This window comes from Artibeus jamaicensis, unplaced genomic scaffold, assembly GCF_021234435.1.
Source record: "Artibeus jamaicensis isolate MK-2021 breed Jamaican fruit bat unplaced genomic scaffold, CSHL_Jam_final contig_1284, whole genome shotgun sequence".
NCBI classification, from domain to species: Eukaryota; Metazoa; Chordata; class Mammalia; order Chiroptera; family Phyllostomidae; genus Artibeus; species Artibeus jamaicensis.
In genome coordinates this window covers 2,855,885-2,875,482 of record NW_026521249.1, presented here as the reverse complement: position 1 = coordinate 2,875,482, position 19,598 = coordinate 2,855,885, and the positions used below count along the sequence as shown (strand labels likewise).

The 19,598-nt window shown below is 37.5% G+C and overlaps 1 protein-coding gene across 6 annotated transcripts in view; it reads right to left on the bottom strand.

Moving 5' to 3' along the window:
- Nucleotides 1-19,598, bottom strand: part of RAB3GAP1 (RAB3 GTPase activating protein catalytic subunit 1) — a 120,179-nt gene that overhangs the window by 11,433 nt on the left and 89,148 nt on the right. For all 6 annotated transcript variants that reach the window (XM_037167194.2, XM_053666855.1, XM_053666873.1 and 3 more), the window contains 2 exons: nt 10,686-10,823; nt 7,123-7,350 (listed from right to left, as the gene is read on the bottom strand). In XM_037167194.2, coding sequence (XP_037023089.2) covers nt 7,123-7,350; nt 10,686-10,823 — 366 coding nt within the window. The remainder of the gene's footprint in view (nt 1-7,122; nt 7,351-10,685; nt 10,824-19,598) is intronic.

Genomic DNA, 19,598 nt, shown 5'->3' with positions numbered 1-19,598 from the left:
ATTCCATTGTGTGGACATACCCTTGGTTTTGCGTATCCATTTATTATTTGATAGACATTTTGATTGATTCCACTCTTTATTATGAATAATTCTGTCGATATTTGTATAATCAATTTCCTAAGTTTTATCTAATGTCCTTCTCCTGGTCTGGGATCCCATCAGGATAGCAGATTACATTTAGTAGTTATGCTTCTAGATTCCCTGTGGATGTGAGTTTCTGAGAACTGGCTTTTTTTAACTGACCTTGACAGTTTTGAGGTGAAATCCCAATTGAGGTATTTTGTAAAAAAGTCCCTCAGTTGGGATTTATTAGATGTTTTTCTTATAATCAAACTGGAGTTATGTATTTTAGAAGACCAGAGAGGTGGAGAGTTGTTTTCAAGAGTATGTATTATCAATATGATTTATACCTATGCTCTCTGGGTAAAGAGTGTCAGGTTTCTGCACTGTAAAATGAGTCATTTTCCCCACTCTGCACACTACTCTTTGGAAGGAAGTCACAATTATGGAGTGGGAGTAATGCTCCACTTCAATGAGGGCAGAATAGGGTTGGAGTTCTTGTGCATGGGAGATTTGTTCTCTCCAATACATTCAATCATTTATTTGTATCATTATAGACTCAAGGATGTCCAACATTACTTCATTTTGCTGCTCAAATTGTTCGTGTTGGCCACTGAAAAATCTTTCAGTTGGCTCCTGTGTCCTTTTAATATGTTCCCACAATTGTGTGTCTGTCTTAACTCTTTTTAAAACAGAATGTTAATTTGCAGTTTATCCCATCATCTGCAAACAAAAAAGGTCTTTCTTCTTTTCAACTTCTATATCTGTGTTTTCTCTTTTCTAATCACATTGGCTATTTCGGAATAATGTTAAATGGCAGCAGAGACAATAGGCACCTTTGCTTTGTTCCTGACCTTAGTGGGAATACCTCTAGAATTTCCCCTATTAAGATGTTGGATTTAAGACTGAGGTCTATATATATTGGGTTGGTCGAAAAAGTTTATTTTTTTTCTGTAAGATGACTAAATCTAGTAGTGCTTAGTTGTCTTTAACTTCATTCAAAATAATTTTGTTAGATTGTATTGTGACAGCTGTCATATCAGCATGCATTAGAAAAAAAAGCTTACCAAAGTGGGTAAATTTTTGTGTAGCCATTTTAATATTGAAGATGAAAGAGAAGATGCAACATGTTTGGCATATTACGCTTTCTTATTTCAAGAAAGGTAAAAATGCAACTGAAACACAAAAAAAGATTTGTGCAGTATGTGGAGAAGGTGTTGTGACTGACCAAATGTGTTAAAAATAGTTTGAGAAGTTTCATGCAGAATTCTTGCTGGACGATGCTCCACAGATGGGTAGACCAGTAGAATTTGATAGCGATCAAATTGAGACATTAATTGAGAACAAGCAACATTATACCAGGCTGGAGATATTCAACATACCCAAAATATCCAAATCGATAAAGTTACTGGTGAAAATGAAAAATGTGTCTTTTATTTTACAGAAAAGACTAAATGGGCTTTTTAACTAACCCAGTATTTTATCATTTAAAGAATGCATCCATCCATTCCTGCTTTCTCAAGGTTTTATTAGGAATAGGTATTAACTTTTATCAAAAACATATTTAGTATTATGAAAATTTTTTGCTTAGACCTATTAATGAAGTCATTCTTATAAAAGAATTTCCAAATAATCATCTTTTATTCAGTCATTATGTCTAACTTTTTTAAAGTGGTAAGAGAATTGTTCACCTAGAATTTCTACATTCAATTTCTTAAGTATTATTGGTCTGAGCCATTTTTTTATATGCTATCTTTACCAGGTTTAGGCACTAATGTTATACTTACTTCATAAAAAGATTTTAGAAATTTTCTCAGGATACTATGCACTGGAAAAATTTATATAACACTGGAACCACCTGGTCAATTTTTCCCTGGGAGTGAATCCTTTCAGTATGTAAATTCAGGTTTTCTTTTCTTTAAAAAAATTTTTTTCTTGTAGTTTTTAACATTAGTTCTGTTCTAGTGTTTTGATTTTTCTTCTTCAAGGACTCTGAAAAAAAAAAGTATTATTCCTACCTGTCCTATCTCCCATTTCTATCACTTTTTCCCCAATCCTTTTTACTCCTTCATCTTATTTTCATTCCCTTAGCTGTTTTGCCACTCCTTCTTGATGATTTTTCTTAAATTTAAATATTAATCTATTCTCCCTTGGGCTCCTTATAATTTAGTCTTTATTTTTATGTTTTTTTCCCTTCTATTTCTATCCTGAGTTTTTGGGTCCCTTTTTCTCTAGGTTTAAGTATTTCAAATTAAACATGATTTTTCATATCCCCCATGTGCTGTGTAAAGATATCTGATTCAGTACGGAATGTTACATTAATGGTTTTCTTCTTGATGTTTGATTTCTAGGACATGTTTTCATGAGCTAAAATGATCTAATTGCACATGTCATAATTTGAAAGTGACTTTCTGCATAATTTCTTTAACTGATGGCAGAGGATGAGGGAGGTTGGTAAGTCTTGTTTCTCTTTCATTTCTGCAAGATCCTTAATTTTCCTCTTACTTCCTTTATTCCCATCATTCCTTTATCTCAAAGGGATATCAATCCTTCTCTATATATCTGTTCGTTCTGAAGAAAGTGTCTTGGAGGGATCATTTCCAGTTTTGCTTACTTTAAAGCCCTTTCCCTGTAGCCAGTTCTGCAGCGAGTATAACATGTAGTGTTAAGCTCTCTCTTTCTGGGGTGACTCTAAGTCTTTTGTATCCCTCACCTCTTCTTAAAACTCCCTGTCTTCACTCTGTACACACACAGGCCTACAGCAATGGGAACTCCAATGGAATTTGGCTTGTTTATCTATCTACTGTTAATCTGAAGGTCACTGTAATCTCCATCTTTTAGTAATCCTTAAGGCATGGATTTATTCATTTATTAACTGCATGGGATTTGGGGGAGATATGTAGGTGGGTAGGGCAATTTGATACTGGGAAGCTACCACTATTCACCATTCAAATGTTTTTTGAACTCCAAAAACTTTTTTAGTACTCACAAGCAGCCTATTAAATGATTATACCATAATTTATTGAACGAAGCTTATTTCAGGTAACTTTGGTTGTATCCACTTTTTCAATAAAAAAACTGTATTGAGTTTCATTACTGTACATTTATCTTTATATTTTTCTTATTATTTCCTTAATAAACTTCTTGGTAGTAGAATTGTTAGATCAAAGGATATGACTATTTAAAATTTTTTAAAGTATATTTGATTGATTATGCTATTACAGTTGTCCCATTTTTTTATCCCCTTTTTCCACCTCTACCCTGCACCCTATTTCCACCAGTATTCCGTCCACCCATGTTCATGTCCATGGGTCATACATTTAAATTCTTTGAATTCTCCATCTCCTATATTACTCTTAACCTCCCCCTATTTTGCACCTACAATTTATGCTTCTTATTCCCTGTACCTTTTACCCCATTCCCCCCATCCCCCTCCCCGTTGATAACCCTCCATGTGATGTCTATTTCTGTGATTCTGTTCCTATTCTAGTTGTTTGCTTAGTTTGTTTTTGGTTTTGTTTTTAGGTTCAGTTGTTGATAGTTATATTTGCTGTTGTATTCCTGCTCAGATTTTTTATCTTTTTCTCTTTTTTAGGTAGGTCCCTTTAACATTTCATATAATAAGGGCTTAGTGATGATGAACTCCTTTAACTTGACCTCATCTGGGAAGCACTTTATCTGCCCTTCCATTCTAAATAACAGCTTTGCTGCATAGAGTAATCTTAGATAAAGGTCCTTGCTTTTCATGATTTTGAATACTTCTTTCCAGCCCCTTTTTGTCTATAAAGTTTCTTTTGAGAAATCGGCTGATAGTCTGATGGGAACTCCTTTGTGGGTGTTTCCTTTTCTCTTGCTGCTTTTAAGATTCTCTCCTTTTCTTTAATCTTGGCTAAATGTAATTATGATGTGCTTTGGTCTGTGCTTCCTTTGGCCCAACTTCGTTGGGATTCTCTGAGGTTCCTGGAAATCTATTTCTTTTGCTAGATTGGGGATGTTCTCCTTCATTGATTTTTCAAATCAGTTTTCAATTTCTTGCTCTTCCTCTTCTCCTTCTGGCACCCCAAGGATTCAGATGTTGGAATGTTTAAAGTTGTCCTGGAACAGACTTCCACCAAGATGGAGGCATAGGTGGAAGCACTGCGCCTTCTCACACAACCAAGTTTAAAAACAACAAAGTTTTAGCAACAAAAACGCAGCCAAACCACAGAAAATTGAACTACACAGAAGTCTGACAACAATGAACCCTTCAGCCAAATTGGTAAGGGGGCAGAGCCAGCAGCAAAGTGGGTTGGGCAGGAAAGAACCACCGGACCTACCCGGGCACACCACCCAGGTACACCAGCAGCTGTGGGCGAATCCCAGGTGTGGAGAAGCAGGCGGACCCACTGAGGGTGCAAGGTGTTGGACCCATTGAGGGCGGACCGTGGTCACATATTCTCATGCAGATAAACCCGTGAAGGAGTTAGCGGTGGTGAGACGAACCGTGCAGAGGCCCCAGCGACAGGAAGTGGCAGAGGGAACCACCATTGTCCCTCTCTGACCCTGCCCCCACATACAGCATTACAAACCAGTGACCTGGGTGGCCCCGCCCTGGTGAAAATCTAAGGCTCCGCTCCTCATATGTAACAGGCATGAACAGATCAAAATATGGCTCAAGAACAACTCAGAGCCCCAGAGTCAATAAATCTAAGCAATGAAGAAATAGCCAAACTTTCAGATGCACAGTTCAAAACACTGGTGATCAGGATGCTCACAGAACTGGTTGATTTTAGTCACAAATTAGAGGAACATATGAAGGCTAAACTAATTGAAATGATGGGAAATGCACAGGAAACCAATAGTAATGGAAAGGAAACTGGGACTCGAATCAAAGGAGTGGACCAGAAGGAGGAAAAAAATGACTAAACAGAAAAGAATGAAGAAACAAGAATTCAAAAAAAGGAGGAGAGGCTTAGGAACCTTCAGGACATCTTTAAACGTTCCAACATCTGAATTATAGGGGTGCCAGAAGGGGAAGAGGAACAGCCACCAGTGGAAAACTTATTTGAACAAATAATAAAGAAGAACTTCCCCAATCTGGCAAAGGAAATAGACTTCCAGGAAATCCAGGAAGCTCAGAGAGTCCCAAAGAAGTTGGACCCAAGAAGAAACACACCAAGACACATCATCATTACATTAGCCAAGATTAAAATGAAGGAGATAATTCTAGAAGCAGCAAGAGATAAGGGGACAGTCACCTACAAAGGACTTCCCATCAGACTGTCAGTGGATTTCTCAAAAGAGACTTTACAAGCAAGAAGGGACTAGAAAGAAGTATTCCAAGTCATGAAATTCAAAGACCTACATCCAAGATTGCTCTATCCAGCAAAACTTTCATTTAGAATGGAAGGGCAGATAAAGTGCTTCTCAGATAAGATCAAATTCAAGGAGTTCATCATCACCGAGCCCTTATTATATGAAATGTTAAAGGGACTTACCTAAGAAAAAGAAGATAAAAAAGATGAACAGCGAAAGGACAGCAAACTCACAGTTACTATGAACTACACCTAAAACAAAAGCAAACTAAGAGGACAGCTAAATCAGGAGCAGAACCATAGAAATGAAGATCACATGGAGGGTTAGCAACAGGGGAGTGGGAGAAGGACAAGGGGGGAGAAGGTACAGAAAATAAGTAGCATAGACCTTAGGTAGAAAATAGATAGGGGGGAGGGCAAGAATAGTATGGGAAATATAGAATCTAAAGAACTTGAGACACGTGGTCATAAACTAAGGAGGGGGGAATGGTGGGGGAGAAGGTATACAGGGTGGAGGGGAATGAAGGGGGGAATAGAACAACTGTAATGGCATAATTAATAAAATATATTAAAAAAATAAAATAAAGTTGTCCTGGAGGTTCCTCAGCATCTCATTTTTTTTGAATTCTTATTTCTTCATTCTGTTCCAGTTGAATGCTTATGTTTTCATTCTATTTTTCTTTACTTCACTTCACATAGCCTTCACTTCTTCCTCTATTTCACAACTATACTCAATCATTTCTGTGAGCATCCTGATTACCAGTGTTTTAAACTCTGCATCTGATAGGTTGGCTATCTCCTGCTCATTTAGCTCTATTTTTGCAGTTTTGATTGGTTCTTTCATTTGGGCCATGTTTCTTGGGCTACATGTCGGCACGACTGTTAGATTGTAAGGGGCGGAGTCTTAGGTATTTGCCAGGGTGGGGCAACCCACTTCACTGAGTTCTGGTGCTATATATGGGAGAGGGGTCTGAGAAAGAACAATGCCGCTTGCTCAGCTCTCAGCCAGCTTTCAGTCACTTTCTCTGCTACCTCTAGGCAAACTGGGTCCTTCAGATGCTGATTCCTGGGTGGGTTTGCGTATGTTCTAGGACCCTGTGGGTCTCTCCAATGAACTCTCCTGCGAGGCAGGGGGTTTCTCTCACTGCTGCAACCCCCACAGGTTTTTACCATGAGAGATTTTAAAGTTTTATTTCCCCATGCTGGAAACCTGGGTTGCGAGGTCTGTCTTGTCTCTAGTTGTTCCTCTTGTCTTTTCCACAGGCAAATGTGGTACCACCTAGTTGACTGCCTTGCTGCATGTCCTTTATACCCCGGCTGCCTGTCTTTACCTTCCCTACCAGTCTGGATGAATGTTACTTCTTTTAACTCCTTGGTTGTCAGACTTCCATACAGTTTGATTTTCTGGCAGTTCTAGTCGTTTCTTATTTTTAAATTTGTTGTTGTCCTTCTTTTGGTTGTGTGAGGAAGGGAAGTATATCTACCCATGCCGCCATCTTAGGACATGATTATTTTTAAGGCTTTTGATATATGCTGTGAGACAATCCCATGGTAACTATTCCATATAAAATACGCATGTCTTATTTTTGGTCCAACCTGTAACTAGTTCTAGTATCTTATATATACATAATAGATATATAAGAGGCTCATTAAATTTCAATATTTTGCTTCTCAATTTTGTCCAAAGCTCTCATGTCTATGACAGTGAGTTTCTAAAACGGAGATCAATAATTACCATTTTAATATTTGATACCCGAACTTCAGTTACCTTTTCTGCTTCCCGTGTATCATCAAAGAGTCTCCTTTGCCTTCTAGCAGGAATTGGCTTAGCTGTTTCCCAGGCTTCTACCCACATGTTGCTTGGAATCTTCATTCGGGCACTCAGTTCTCCTTTCAGAACCGTGTTTCCCTTTTCGTCAATCACTTCCTCTTCAATATAATCCCGGGGTGAGTACCATCTCACAAAATCTTCCAGACAACAACCTGGATTAGCTGCCTAAAACAAGGCAAAAATTTCAGCAGATTCAAATAAAAATCAACAGTTACCAATAAACCTATTTGCAAAATCATATTAATACCTTCCCTTTCACAAAAAGCCTACCTAATCTTTAGAAAATCTAATATGTGACATGAGTTGGGTTATTACCTCAAAAAACAGATCAGATGTTCAAGTACCAAAAGCATTTTGTTTTTGCCATTTTATAGAAAAAGAAAACATTTTCATTTGATAAATTTGGTGTAAAGCGAAAATAATTGTCTTAAACAGATAAGTTACAGAATTTAAAATTACAGTACTTAGAAAAGTTATCAAGTAAGTGTAAGTAAATAATATACAACATAATCAGAATAATAACACAATAATGGAAAAGTGTGCTCATTTTTTCCTCAATAAATTAATACTGGTACTGCAGTAAATATCAGCTAACCTCAAAGCTGTTCTACTCAGTCATCAAATTTTTGAGCTTTATGTAACAAATTACCATCACATAAATAGCTTTTGCACTGTTAAGGAATTGAAATTCAAACTACAGTTTCTCAGGTTTCTAGAAACTAACTAATTAAAGTTTTACTAAACTAGGTAAAACCTTAGAGTTAACAATGGCACATTTCTATAGAATTAACAGTGGCACATTTCAAAATCCCTTAAGTAATTCTGCATTCAATCCTGGGGAAAAGTTGAGGCTTCATGGTGTTAGTGTCAGGGCATAGAGTTCTTTTTTTCAAGTGTCCAGTAATACATTAGCTGAGTACTAAGGATCGGCATATATATCATCCTGTAATACTCAAAAGATATGTGTACATACAATAAACACACACCTTTAGTTATATTTTCTACCATAACATAATCTTCCTGCTCTAAGTACTATAGTTAATTGCCTGAAATAGTAAGTGATGTAAGCATTAAGAAAGTGCTACACAGAAGGTCATTTTCTTTCTTTTTAAGTTAAATTAAAAGACCAAAATGCAAACAGACATGGGAAGAATGGTTAGTCTTAAATGTGAAGAGCAAAAGTGGCAATTCCTTTCTACTGAGTTCACCGGCTACCAGCTTAACCATCCTCAATTTAGGAAATCCCCCTAAGGGGAGAGAAATAAGAGGAGCTTCTTAACTGAGAGTCAACAACATAAACTTATAAGGGCTATGGCAACATGGCAACAAAGTACTGGTGTGAACTACAATGGGTCAAGACTTCTGCATGATTCAGGATTTAAGATCTGGATATTAATCAGGCAACACCACACCCACACAAAAACATCTTAGGAAACCATACATAGGCCTTGGGTGAAGAGGGAGAACTTTCAAAAAAGAAAATAATACTGACCTCCTGTACCATAGAATGTGTTAAAGAAAGACACTAGTTCACACAAGAATTCTTCCCTCTGGTTGTTCTTACTTTATATACCAAGCTAAACAAAGAGCTACCAGGAGTAGGTTGAAGCTCACTTCAGCTATGCCTTATTTTGGTTCTGCTGTCACAGGCATGTACTCCAAGAACATGCTTGAGAACAGCCCCTGTCCTTCTGGAATTGTCAGGTATAGGTACCTCAGGTACATATGAGCATTTATCCAGAGCTCTGAGGATTCTCCCAAGGGCCCTTAAAAAAAAACCATCACTATGTAAAAAGGGGAATCCTATCTATTTTAGAGTGACCACATGTTTCCTTAAATATATTATCTGATTTCTACATAGGGACAGATGTGTAAACAGACTATTTGAAATACCATTTATTTTCTGATTAAAACAATGCTATAAGAAATTTGTAGGTCCCCAGATTAATCCAAAAGAATTTCTGGAACCATAATTTTGCTGAAGAACACTGCTAATAAACAAATGATATAGAACCTTACCATCAGGCACCAATATATTTCTACGGGGGAAAAGCATTTACAGTCCCCATTTGGAATTTCACTCTGTACTTGCCTCTGCAAGGACACTGTAGCAGGACAGGGGTAGATGAATACAAAGACAGGCAGAGGTCAGGCAGAAAGCAGCTGCTGGGCATGCTAGTGCTTCTTACTGCACCCCTCCCCCACCCCTGACTACACCAATTCCCTGATCAACCTTTTTGGTTTAACACATGCCCTGAGAGCCAACCGACTTCTCTTTATTCACTACACCAACTGTTTTAGAACAACATATTCTTTTTCTTATTTCACAGCAGACTAGAACTCACAGATTTTCTGTATCTTTTTAACTCTCTAAGGAAAACATGCAGCTCTAAAAAGGTTTACTGAAGATTTCTTCTTTTAGTAAATACAGGGGAAATAAGCAGGGAATAAAGAGGCTCCCTTTTATTGCCACAAATTTGCTCTTAGGAAAGATAAAAGTGGCATAGGCTTTCACGAAGTGTTTATGTTGGAAAAAAAAAATCAAACTCAGGCTGGCCTACAAAGCACCAAAGCAAGGCTGCGTAGGGCACACGGAATGGGAGGATGGAGGCCATGGCAGGTAGAGACAGGTTAAGGAGGAAAGTCTGGGCCTGGGAGACTGTTCAGAGTATAAGCAGTAGGAAAAAGAAGCCTGTGGCCCAATGGGCTAAGCACTTGTCTTGTTTAATTTTTAAAGTCTCTATCTCTATCTATGTATCTATATCTACACACAGACAGACCTGCCTCTTCTTTCAAAAATTAAAAAAAAAACCAAACAAACCCACACACAACAAACAACTTTTCTTCATCCCTGTGTTTTTAAGCTAATAAGCCAAATTGTCACCATTCTCTGAATTCTCTATGGTCTAGATACAGGCCTGTATTTAAGCCTTAAATAGTCTGTTTCAGGTAGCAAAGGCCTTCTCATCCTAAATGGTTAGTCATCTGTGAAACCTTCCATGACCCAGTCAGTAGAGTCAGTCATCTTTTAGACTTTACCTTCATTAGAGAACTTGCCACAATTATTTACACACCACCTTCCTTAATAGACTATAAGTGAGGATAACTATTATATTTCTTACTTATTGAATCACAGCGCAAGTCACAAAATAGAACATCAAAGGTCTGTTAAATGAAGGAACCTGTGTTAAATCCTAAGGGTTTTCTAAAAGCCTTGCATTATAGTGGTTGAACATATACACAAAGGAAGACATCCCAATGCACATATAAAAATAATTCAATTCGGAGCTTTCAATTATTACTCAAAGATTGTTCTTTTCTTTCTTTAAACTTAAGAAGCAACTATGAATACAACTTCAGGGGACAGAAGTGGGGTGTTATTAACTACTAATGAAATAGAAACTTTTAATAAAAAGGTCTTCATACCACTTTACTGACTTTCACAGCTTCATCTCAGAATAACTCAGAATAGAACCCTAAGCTCTGACAGTGTGCCTTACCTTGAAAGACTCCATGTCTGACAGCAGACAGGCACTCTGCATGCGTGCTCTGAGGTGAGCCCCTTCTGCTGATGTACCTAATTTAGCTAGAACCTCCGACTGCTCTTCGAGCAGGTCTTCTGTCATAGGTGCTGGTTCCTGTGAAGCACAAAAGGACAAAAGCACATGAACAGTCTTTTTGTAGACAAAGCAGAACTATAAAAATAGAATAAAGACAATTATTTCAGCTCTAGCAGCCCCAAGATACGTATTTAAAAGAATTCAGAGAAATTCACAAGTTTTTTTGAACCTATATAAAAGTGTAACAAATTAATAAAAATGAATTAAATATGACTTTCAGCATCTCCCTCCCTCCCCCAAAAGACAAGATCATCATATTCTCCTTGGTGAGGATTGAGGGTTACAAGACAGAGGAATTTGGGTGCACTGAACATTTTCCTGCCTATTAACGATACAGAAAGTTCTAATGATATTTTTGTGTGTATTATCACTAGCTGCAAAAAGGTTTTTATTATGATGAGAGAAGAAAATTGATAGACATGAAAATTAAAGGTAAATGAAACGAACCCCAAATAAGAGCCCCCAAATAACTGGGAATCAGAGACATTACACAGTTTAGTGTAACCCCCACCTCCCCCTCAAAAAAGCAGCTAAGATCAATTTAAAGGAGGATATACTGTAGAATCATCAAAAGAGTAACAGAAAACATTTCAAAACTTTCAAAAGGCTTTAGGAAAGTTCTCTGAGAATTGTTTCCATTAGGTTTTATATTTTAAATATGAAGAACTCAATAATCCAGACACAGACTAACCAAACAAAGCTTGCCTGCTTTTGTTATTAATTAAAGCCAGAAAAACATAAACTTTTATCTTGTTACATAATAGGGTAAGATGTAGAAGAAGTATTTGGAGCATTTGTAATACATTTCTTCTAGATTTCAGGAGCTTATTATAAACCACAGTTTCTAGGCCTCAATACTACTGACATTTTGGACTGAATAATTCTTTCTCATGGGGCCTGTCCTATGAACCTCTGGCCTCTACCTACTAGATTCCAGTACTATCACTCCACTTCATGACAATCAAAAATGTTTGCAGACATTGCCAAATATCCCTAGGGGCCAAAATCCTCCCCAGGTGAGAACCACTGCCTCAAAGATAAATAATTTTTGGGACCATCTGTCAGAGAAGCATGGTAAAGCTATGGCATTTGAACACAGAGCAAGAAACAAAAGAAAATAACTTCTTTTTTCTTGTATCATACTAATTTTTTAAACAAACCTAAATGGGGCACTTTCAAGCACTGCAGAAGAGAATGTAATGTATAAGCCTTCCCAGACAACAATCTGGAAATCAACACATGGCAAGCATTTGTGACATGTCCTCTGATCCAACAGTTCTACTTCTAGTAATCTCAGTGCAGCGTTCTTTATCATAGTGTGAAAAGTGGAAAAAATCTGAACATACATTAACAGGGAAATGGTTTGATGTAGGAAAAATGGGAGGGAACTACTCTAACAGTGATTATCTCTGGATTATAAAATTATGAATTTTGTTTTTTTTCTTTTAAAGATTTTATTTATTTATTTTTAGAGAGAGGGGAAGGGAAGGAGAAAGAAAGGGAGGGAAATATCAACGTGTGGTTCCTCTTACTCACCCCCTACTGGGGACTTGGCCAGCAACCTAGGTGCGTGTGCCATGACTGGGCATCCAACTGGTGACCCTTTGGTTCCCAGCCCTGTTTTCTTTTCTCTACAATGAACATGCATCACTTTTAAAGTCTCCTACTAATGCTCAGGGTTGAATAATAATTAAAAAGGCAGTATGACAGTGTGGCTAAGAGTCTGGACTCTAGAAACCACATGACTGTGCTTGAATCCCAGCTATATGACCTTGGGACAATCACGCAAGCATTCTGTTGTGAAGAATAAATCCTGGCACGTGCTCAATGAATGCTATAAGTTAGAAACAAAATACTTAGGTTAGTACAAGCTTCATACTCTCTACTTTATTACATCAAAATGGCTCAGTCACATTAAAAAATTACATGAATCTTTGATGAAACAGTACACTCAAAACAAGAGGCCTTCCTTCCTCTTACGAAGAAAGAGTTAGTTTTCATTGTCCTGTGGCCCTGAAATTACAGAATGGGAGGGAAGGATGGAAGGATAATTAATATTCCTCCCACCTGGAAATCTCAGGCCAATTATAAGTGAAGAACAGTATCAAGAGAAATACAGGTAGCAAGTAGCATGAAGAGCATATGTTTTCATATATAAAATTTCTGAATATTTCCAAAGCGTTCTCATACACATGATCTCATATGGGCACTGAGAGGAGGCCAGGGCATTTTACAAGTGATGAAGAAACTGAGGTGCAGAGATTAAATGCCTTGTCCAAAATCATCAAGTGACAAAACTACCAATTGGCAAACTTAAGAGGGAATCTAGGACATCTGTCTGATACTTTGAGAACAACTGGTTTGTTCAATCTACTAGCTAAGGACTCCTGCACAGAATCTCCACAGGTGCCCTGGCACTAGAGTACTAGATAAAATCTTGAAGCTTTTCCTAAGCATAAATTTTACGCTTAGTCTAGATGAAAGGACTAGGAGTATTCTTATGAGTCAAGGACCTAAATAAAGTTATTTATTCATTTATTAGTGATTAATGGCACATTTTAAGCTAATTTCTCAAGTTTCAAATTATATTAGTTTTAACTGGGATCATTTTTAATTTCAGACATTTTTATAATATAAGCACACATATGGTGGTTATGATTAACTTTGAAGTAAGATAGTAAAACTAAAAATTTTCCATGATTTCCTAAAGGTAAAATATAAAAATTAATTTCAGACTTCCAGTGCTCGCTTCAGCAGCACATATACTAATTTCAGACTTCCGGCCAAGATGGAGGTGTAGGTAGACACACTGTGCCTCCTCGCACAAACAAAATAAAAACAACAACAATTTAGAAACAAAATAACCAGAAATGATAGAAAATTGAACTGTACGGAAGTCCGACAACCAAAGAGTTAAAATAGACACATTCATCCAGACCAGTAAGAAGGGCAGAGTCAGGTCATGGCAAAAAAAGCAGTAATACTGGGAGAGCAAGGCAGCAGCTGACAAATCCCAGGCACACAAGATGGCAGAGGGCAGACCCCGGGCATGGGGTGGCAACAAGCAGACCCACTGAGGCAACGACTGGAAAGCAGGGCATGGTGCCTAAGGTGGCTGGCTGACAGGGTGGTCTCACATTCACATGCAGATAAACCAGGTGAAACTGAAGAGTGAGACAGACCTTGTAACCCAGGGTCCCAGTGTGGGGAAACAAAGCCTCAAAACACCCACTGAAAACACATGTAAGGGTTGAGGTGCTGGGAGAGACTCCCAGCCTCACAGGAGAGTTTGTTGGAGAGAACCACAGGGTCCTAGAATGGAGACAAGCCCACCCACACAAGAATCGGCACCATAAAAGGCCCAGTTTGCTGGGGGAAGTGGCAGAAGGTACTGAAATCTGAAAGAGAGCAGAGCAAGTGCCATCATTCCCTCTTGGTTCCTGCCCCCACATACAGCCTCACAACCCAGCAATTGGGGTTGCCCCAGCCTGGTGAACACCTAAGGCTCCGCCCCTCACCATGTAACAGGCCATGTGACAAGACAAAAAAAAAAAAAAAGGCCCACATGGAAGAACATATCATAGCTCCACAGTAAATACAACTAAGCGACCAAGAGATAGCCAACCTATCAGATGCATAGTTCAAAACAATGGTGATCAGGATGCTCACAGAATTGGTTGAATTTTGTTGCAAATTAGATGAAAAAATGAAGGCTACTCTAAGTGAAATGAAGGAAAATGGTCAGGAAACCAATAGTGATGGGAAGGAAACTGGGACTCAAATCAATGCAGTGAACTAGAAGGAAGAAAGAAACAACCAAACAGAAAAGAATGAAGAAACAAGAATTCAAAAAAATGCGGAGAGGCTTAGGAACCTCCAGGACCTTAGGAACCTTTAAATGTTCCAACATCTGAATTATAAGGGTACCAGAAGGAGAACAGGAAGAGCAACAAGTGGAAAAGTTATTGGAACAAATAATAAAGGTGAACTTCCCCAATCTGGCAAAGGAAATATACTTCCAGGAAATCCAGGAAGCTCAGAGAGTCCCGAAGAAGATGGACCCAAGAAGAAACACACCAAGGCACATCATCATTACATTAGCCAAGATTAAAATGAAGGAGAGAATCCTACAAGCAGCAAGAGATAAGGGGGACAGTCACCTACAAAGGAGTCCCCATCAGACTGTCAGCTGATTTCTCAAAAGAGACCTTACAGGCAAGAAGGGGTTGGAAAGAGGTATTACAAGTCATGAAATCCAAAGACTTACAACCAAGATTACTCTCTCCAGCAAAACTTCTGTTTAGAATAGAAGGGCAGATAAAGTGCTTCTCAGATAAGGTCAAGTTCAAGGAGTTCATCATCACCAAGCCCTTATTTTATGAAATGTTAAAGGGACAGAAAGAGAAGACAAAAAATATGAACAGTGAAAGGACAGCACATTCACAGTTATTAACAACCACACTTAAAAAGGGAGGAATGTGGGTGGGAGAAGGTATGCAGGTTGGAGGGGAGTGAAGGGGGGAAAATGGGACAACTGTAATAGCATAATCAATAAAATATATTTTTAAAATAAGAATCCTAGACCACCACATAGGAAATCACTGGTACAGGATTTAGAATAAATAGGAAAGAGATTTATTTGGAAATGGAGAGGGAGAAGAGATTCCACTCCAAATAAAATGACTGAAATAATTTTTAAAAATTAATTTCAAAATACATATGAGACATGTTGAGAGAAAAATAAGTTTTAATTATTTCAGATTTAGACTCTAAATTTAAAGTTGGAAACTGAAGCATCTGAACGAAATGAGAGAAACATGCTGTTTTGAAGAAAAAGAAAACTTGAGCTTCTAGAACATCCTTGTTGGACTATTAACCTAATCAAACCAAGACAATCTGCAACTAATCATTAAAATTAGGGAGTACTGTTAATTAGAACCTGGAAATAGAAAGAATATATCATAAAAATAACTTTAACATTAATTTATTGCCAAATGCTTTTAAAAATGATATGTGATTTAATCCTAAACAGCCTAGAGTAATGCAAACCATTAGTGGCTTTTAAAGTATTTAATTTTGGTTCACTAAACAACAGGTAAGATTTAAAACTGGAGATACATTAGAACAACATAGAGATACTTCCATGTTTTCCTTCTTGTCAATTATCCATTGCATGACAATTTAATTTTTAACAACTTTTTTGATCTATATCAACACAGAATAATTGAAAGAGTGTATTTGCTAAATATACATCCATGAAACAAACCACCATCAAGATAATGAATAATATCCATCACCTTCAAAAATTTTCAAATGCTGATTTTTGAGACTTCCATCAAAAAAAAAAAAAAAAGAATGGATCTGTGATAGATCCATGCAACGGAGCGCTACTAAGCAATAACGATGAATGATTATTGATATACACAACATATGCATGAATCTTAAAATAATGCTAAAAGATTACCACCACCACAACAAAAAAACACCTCACAAATGATAATGTAGTTACATAAAACTCTAGAAAATGTAAACAAAATTATTGCTTCCTTAGAGAGAAATAAAGACTCAGAGAGGAAACATAGCTTCTACTAGCAATACTGCTAATAAGTGGTGGTGCAAGGGCATGAATCTAGTTCTACCAGATCCCCAAACCCAGCTCTATACAACAAAATCCTAATGCCAACTGCATGCTTCATAACAAAATAAGAAAAAATACATGCTTGGTTTTCAGCTTTGTAATTTTCTGTGGTAATACTAAAAATAGTATTACCCAAAACAGTGATGAAACAGTGATAAAATATCTAAAACGTAATTTATTTTAAAAGGATATCATGAAGCAAAAAGCATAAGGCCTGTCAAACCAAACAACTAATCTCTTAAATGATAGACATCTGACAAAGAAACAATATAAGCGTAGATAATAAAGTTAACAGAATTCATGTTTAAAATTAGCAAATATCCTAACATCCCACTATACTATTACAACAATTTGTCAACCCATTTTAGAATATGAAACCAGTTATTAATACTTTTAAGTAAACCTTTGCATCTTGAGAACCAATACCAGCCACTTATATCTTATATAAGAAAAAGTAATCAGAAGAGTAATAGCTAAAAATCGAATGCTTACTTTGGACCAGAGACTCTTACTCATTTACCACATGTAATTTCATTTAAAACTCACAATTATCGTATGACCTCAATATGCAAGGAAAGCATGTGACAAAATACAATACCTGTTCATAATACAAACTCTCGGAAACCAGGAATAGAATTTCCCTATCATGATTAATGATATCTACGGCACATCAGATACCCTCAACAATCATCACAAGCTTTTCTTCTGAGATTGGAAACATGAGAAAGATATCCACTATTCAACACTGTACTGGAGGTCCCAGCCAGTGAAGTAGGCATGAAAACTTTTTAGAAATGTAAAGGTTTGAAAATCAAAACTCAAATTGTCGATATAAACAGACAACATGATTCTGTTCATAAGAAAACCCAAATAATTTACAAACTATGAGAAATAATAAGTGAATGTAATAAGACTGCTACAGATCCAAGGTCAATATACAAAAATCAACTTTCTACATGTCAGGGGAAACTTAGAAATTAAATTTAAAATGGTTATTAAATACCATTCATAACATTTAAGAAATTATAAAAACTTTAAAGTATCTTAATGAAAGATATACAAAACCTCTACATTGAAAACTATAAAACAACTGATTAGACAAAGTAAAAGAAACTATAAAGAAAATAAAAGATATTTCATGGTCATGGAACTCAATATAACTGTTAAGATTTCAATTCTTTCCAAACTGATTTATAAATTCAATGCAGTATGAATTACTATCCCAGCAGGATTATTTTGTATGTGGAAACTGCCAAGCTGATTTTCAAATGTACAACAAACAAACAAAAACAACAAAAAACCAACCCCCCAAAACGCAAAGGACAGCCAAAATGATCTTAAAGAAAAAAGTCAGATGATTTACATTATAAGACAGAAACACTTATTATAAAGCTATAGTAATAAACACAGTCCATTACTGGCAAAAGGATAGACAAAGAGACTAATAGAACAGAATACACAATTCAGAAACAGACCAATACACACAGACAGATGATTTACAAAGATACCACTGCCACTCTGTGGGAAACAGTAGATCTTTTGAATAATGATGGTGTTGGAACAAAACTGCATATCCTTACGAAAAAAGAGGATCTTAACTTCTTCCTTATACCAAATACCGTCAATGTGAAGTGGGTTGCAAACATATACAGGTAAAATAACAAAGCTCCAGGGGAGGTGGGAACCATATGAGCCCATGTGAAGGTCATTGAAGTGCAGCTTTTTTTTTTTTTCAATCTTCACCCAAGGACATGATTATTGATTTTTAGGAGAGGGAGAGAAACATCGATGACAGAGAAAAGGAACTGAACCTGTAACCAACCTAGGCATGTGCCCGACTGGGAACTGAACCTATGACCTTTAGGTTTATGGGATTATGATCCACTGAACTGAGCCACAATGACCAGGGCAAAGATTTCTTAAATGAGAGAAAAAAGTACTATCCACATAAGAAACACATTGTTAGATAGGACATACTAAAATTAAGAATACCAATTTAACTAATCATTAAGAAGGTGAGACCTAGGCAAGACGGTGGAGGAGTAAATAAAAGTCATACTAACTTCCTCCCAGGACCAATCTGGAATTACAATGAAATTGTGGAGACATCACCTGAAACAAACAACTGCACCATACCGAGAGAGAAGCCTTATAACCCTCAGACAGAAGAATCAGCTTTAGCACAACCTGACGGTAAGAAGTATGGTGGAGACTCAAGAAGGCTGGTTGGGTGCCTATAGGTGGCAGCACTAGAGGGATAATTACCTGGCTTGTGGGACCCCCCCTGAGAAGTGTGGGGTCTAACTCCTAAGCTGGGATCCCCAGCCTAGAGCACCAGAACCCAAAAAGTACACAGATAACAACCAGTGGCAAAAAGTAATAGGGTTGCTCTCTGCCAGAGACATCCCCAGCCTAGAGTGCCAAAACCCAAAAAAAGTATACAAATAACAACCAGCAGTAAAAAGTAGCAGGGTTGCTCTCTGCCAGAGACAGACAGCTAGAAATGCAAAGAACCATTTAAAGGGTCGACACAAAAACTTTCATTTGTAGCCACTTACCCTGGGCTCCTGGCAAATGGGAGGGGGGCAGATGGGACTGTAGACGGGACTGGAGACGTTTGAGGAAAGACTGGGGATGAAGGCTTTGGGGAGAGAACTGAAAGAGTAGCTGCTGGGATCCCAGTGCTGAATCATCCCCCATACCCCAGCAGCCACGCCACTCAGGCAGTCCACTGCCCTAGGAACTGCAGCAGCCCAAGGGGGAACAATAACCCAGAACACAGGAGGGATTCTTTCTCACCCTACTGTGCTTAAGCCTGACTGCTAAGTGCAGATAACTAGATTAACAACTGAAGGAGTCAGCCACAAACAGTAGATCCCTGAAGTCTCACATCTTTAGGGGTCAACATCTGACATCACCAGAGGTGGCTCCAAGTTGCAACACCTTAAAAGTCCTAGGAGAACATAGGCAGGAATATCTCAGATAGTCCACGCAGCAATATTTTCAATGATATGTCCCCTAGAGCAAGGGACACAAGGGAAAGAATAAATAAATGAAACTTCATCAAAATAACAACCTTCTGCATGGCTAAAGAAAACATTAGAAAACAAAAAGGGAACCAACCAATGGGAAAATATATTTATTTGCACCTGCAT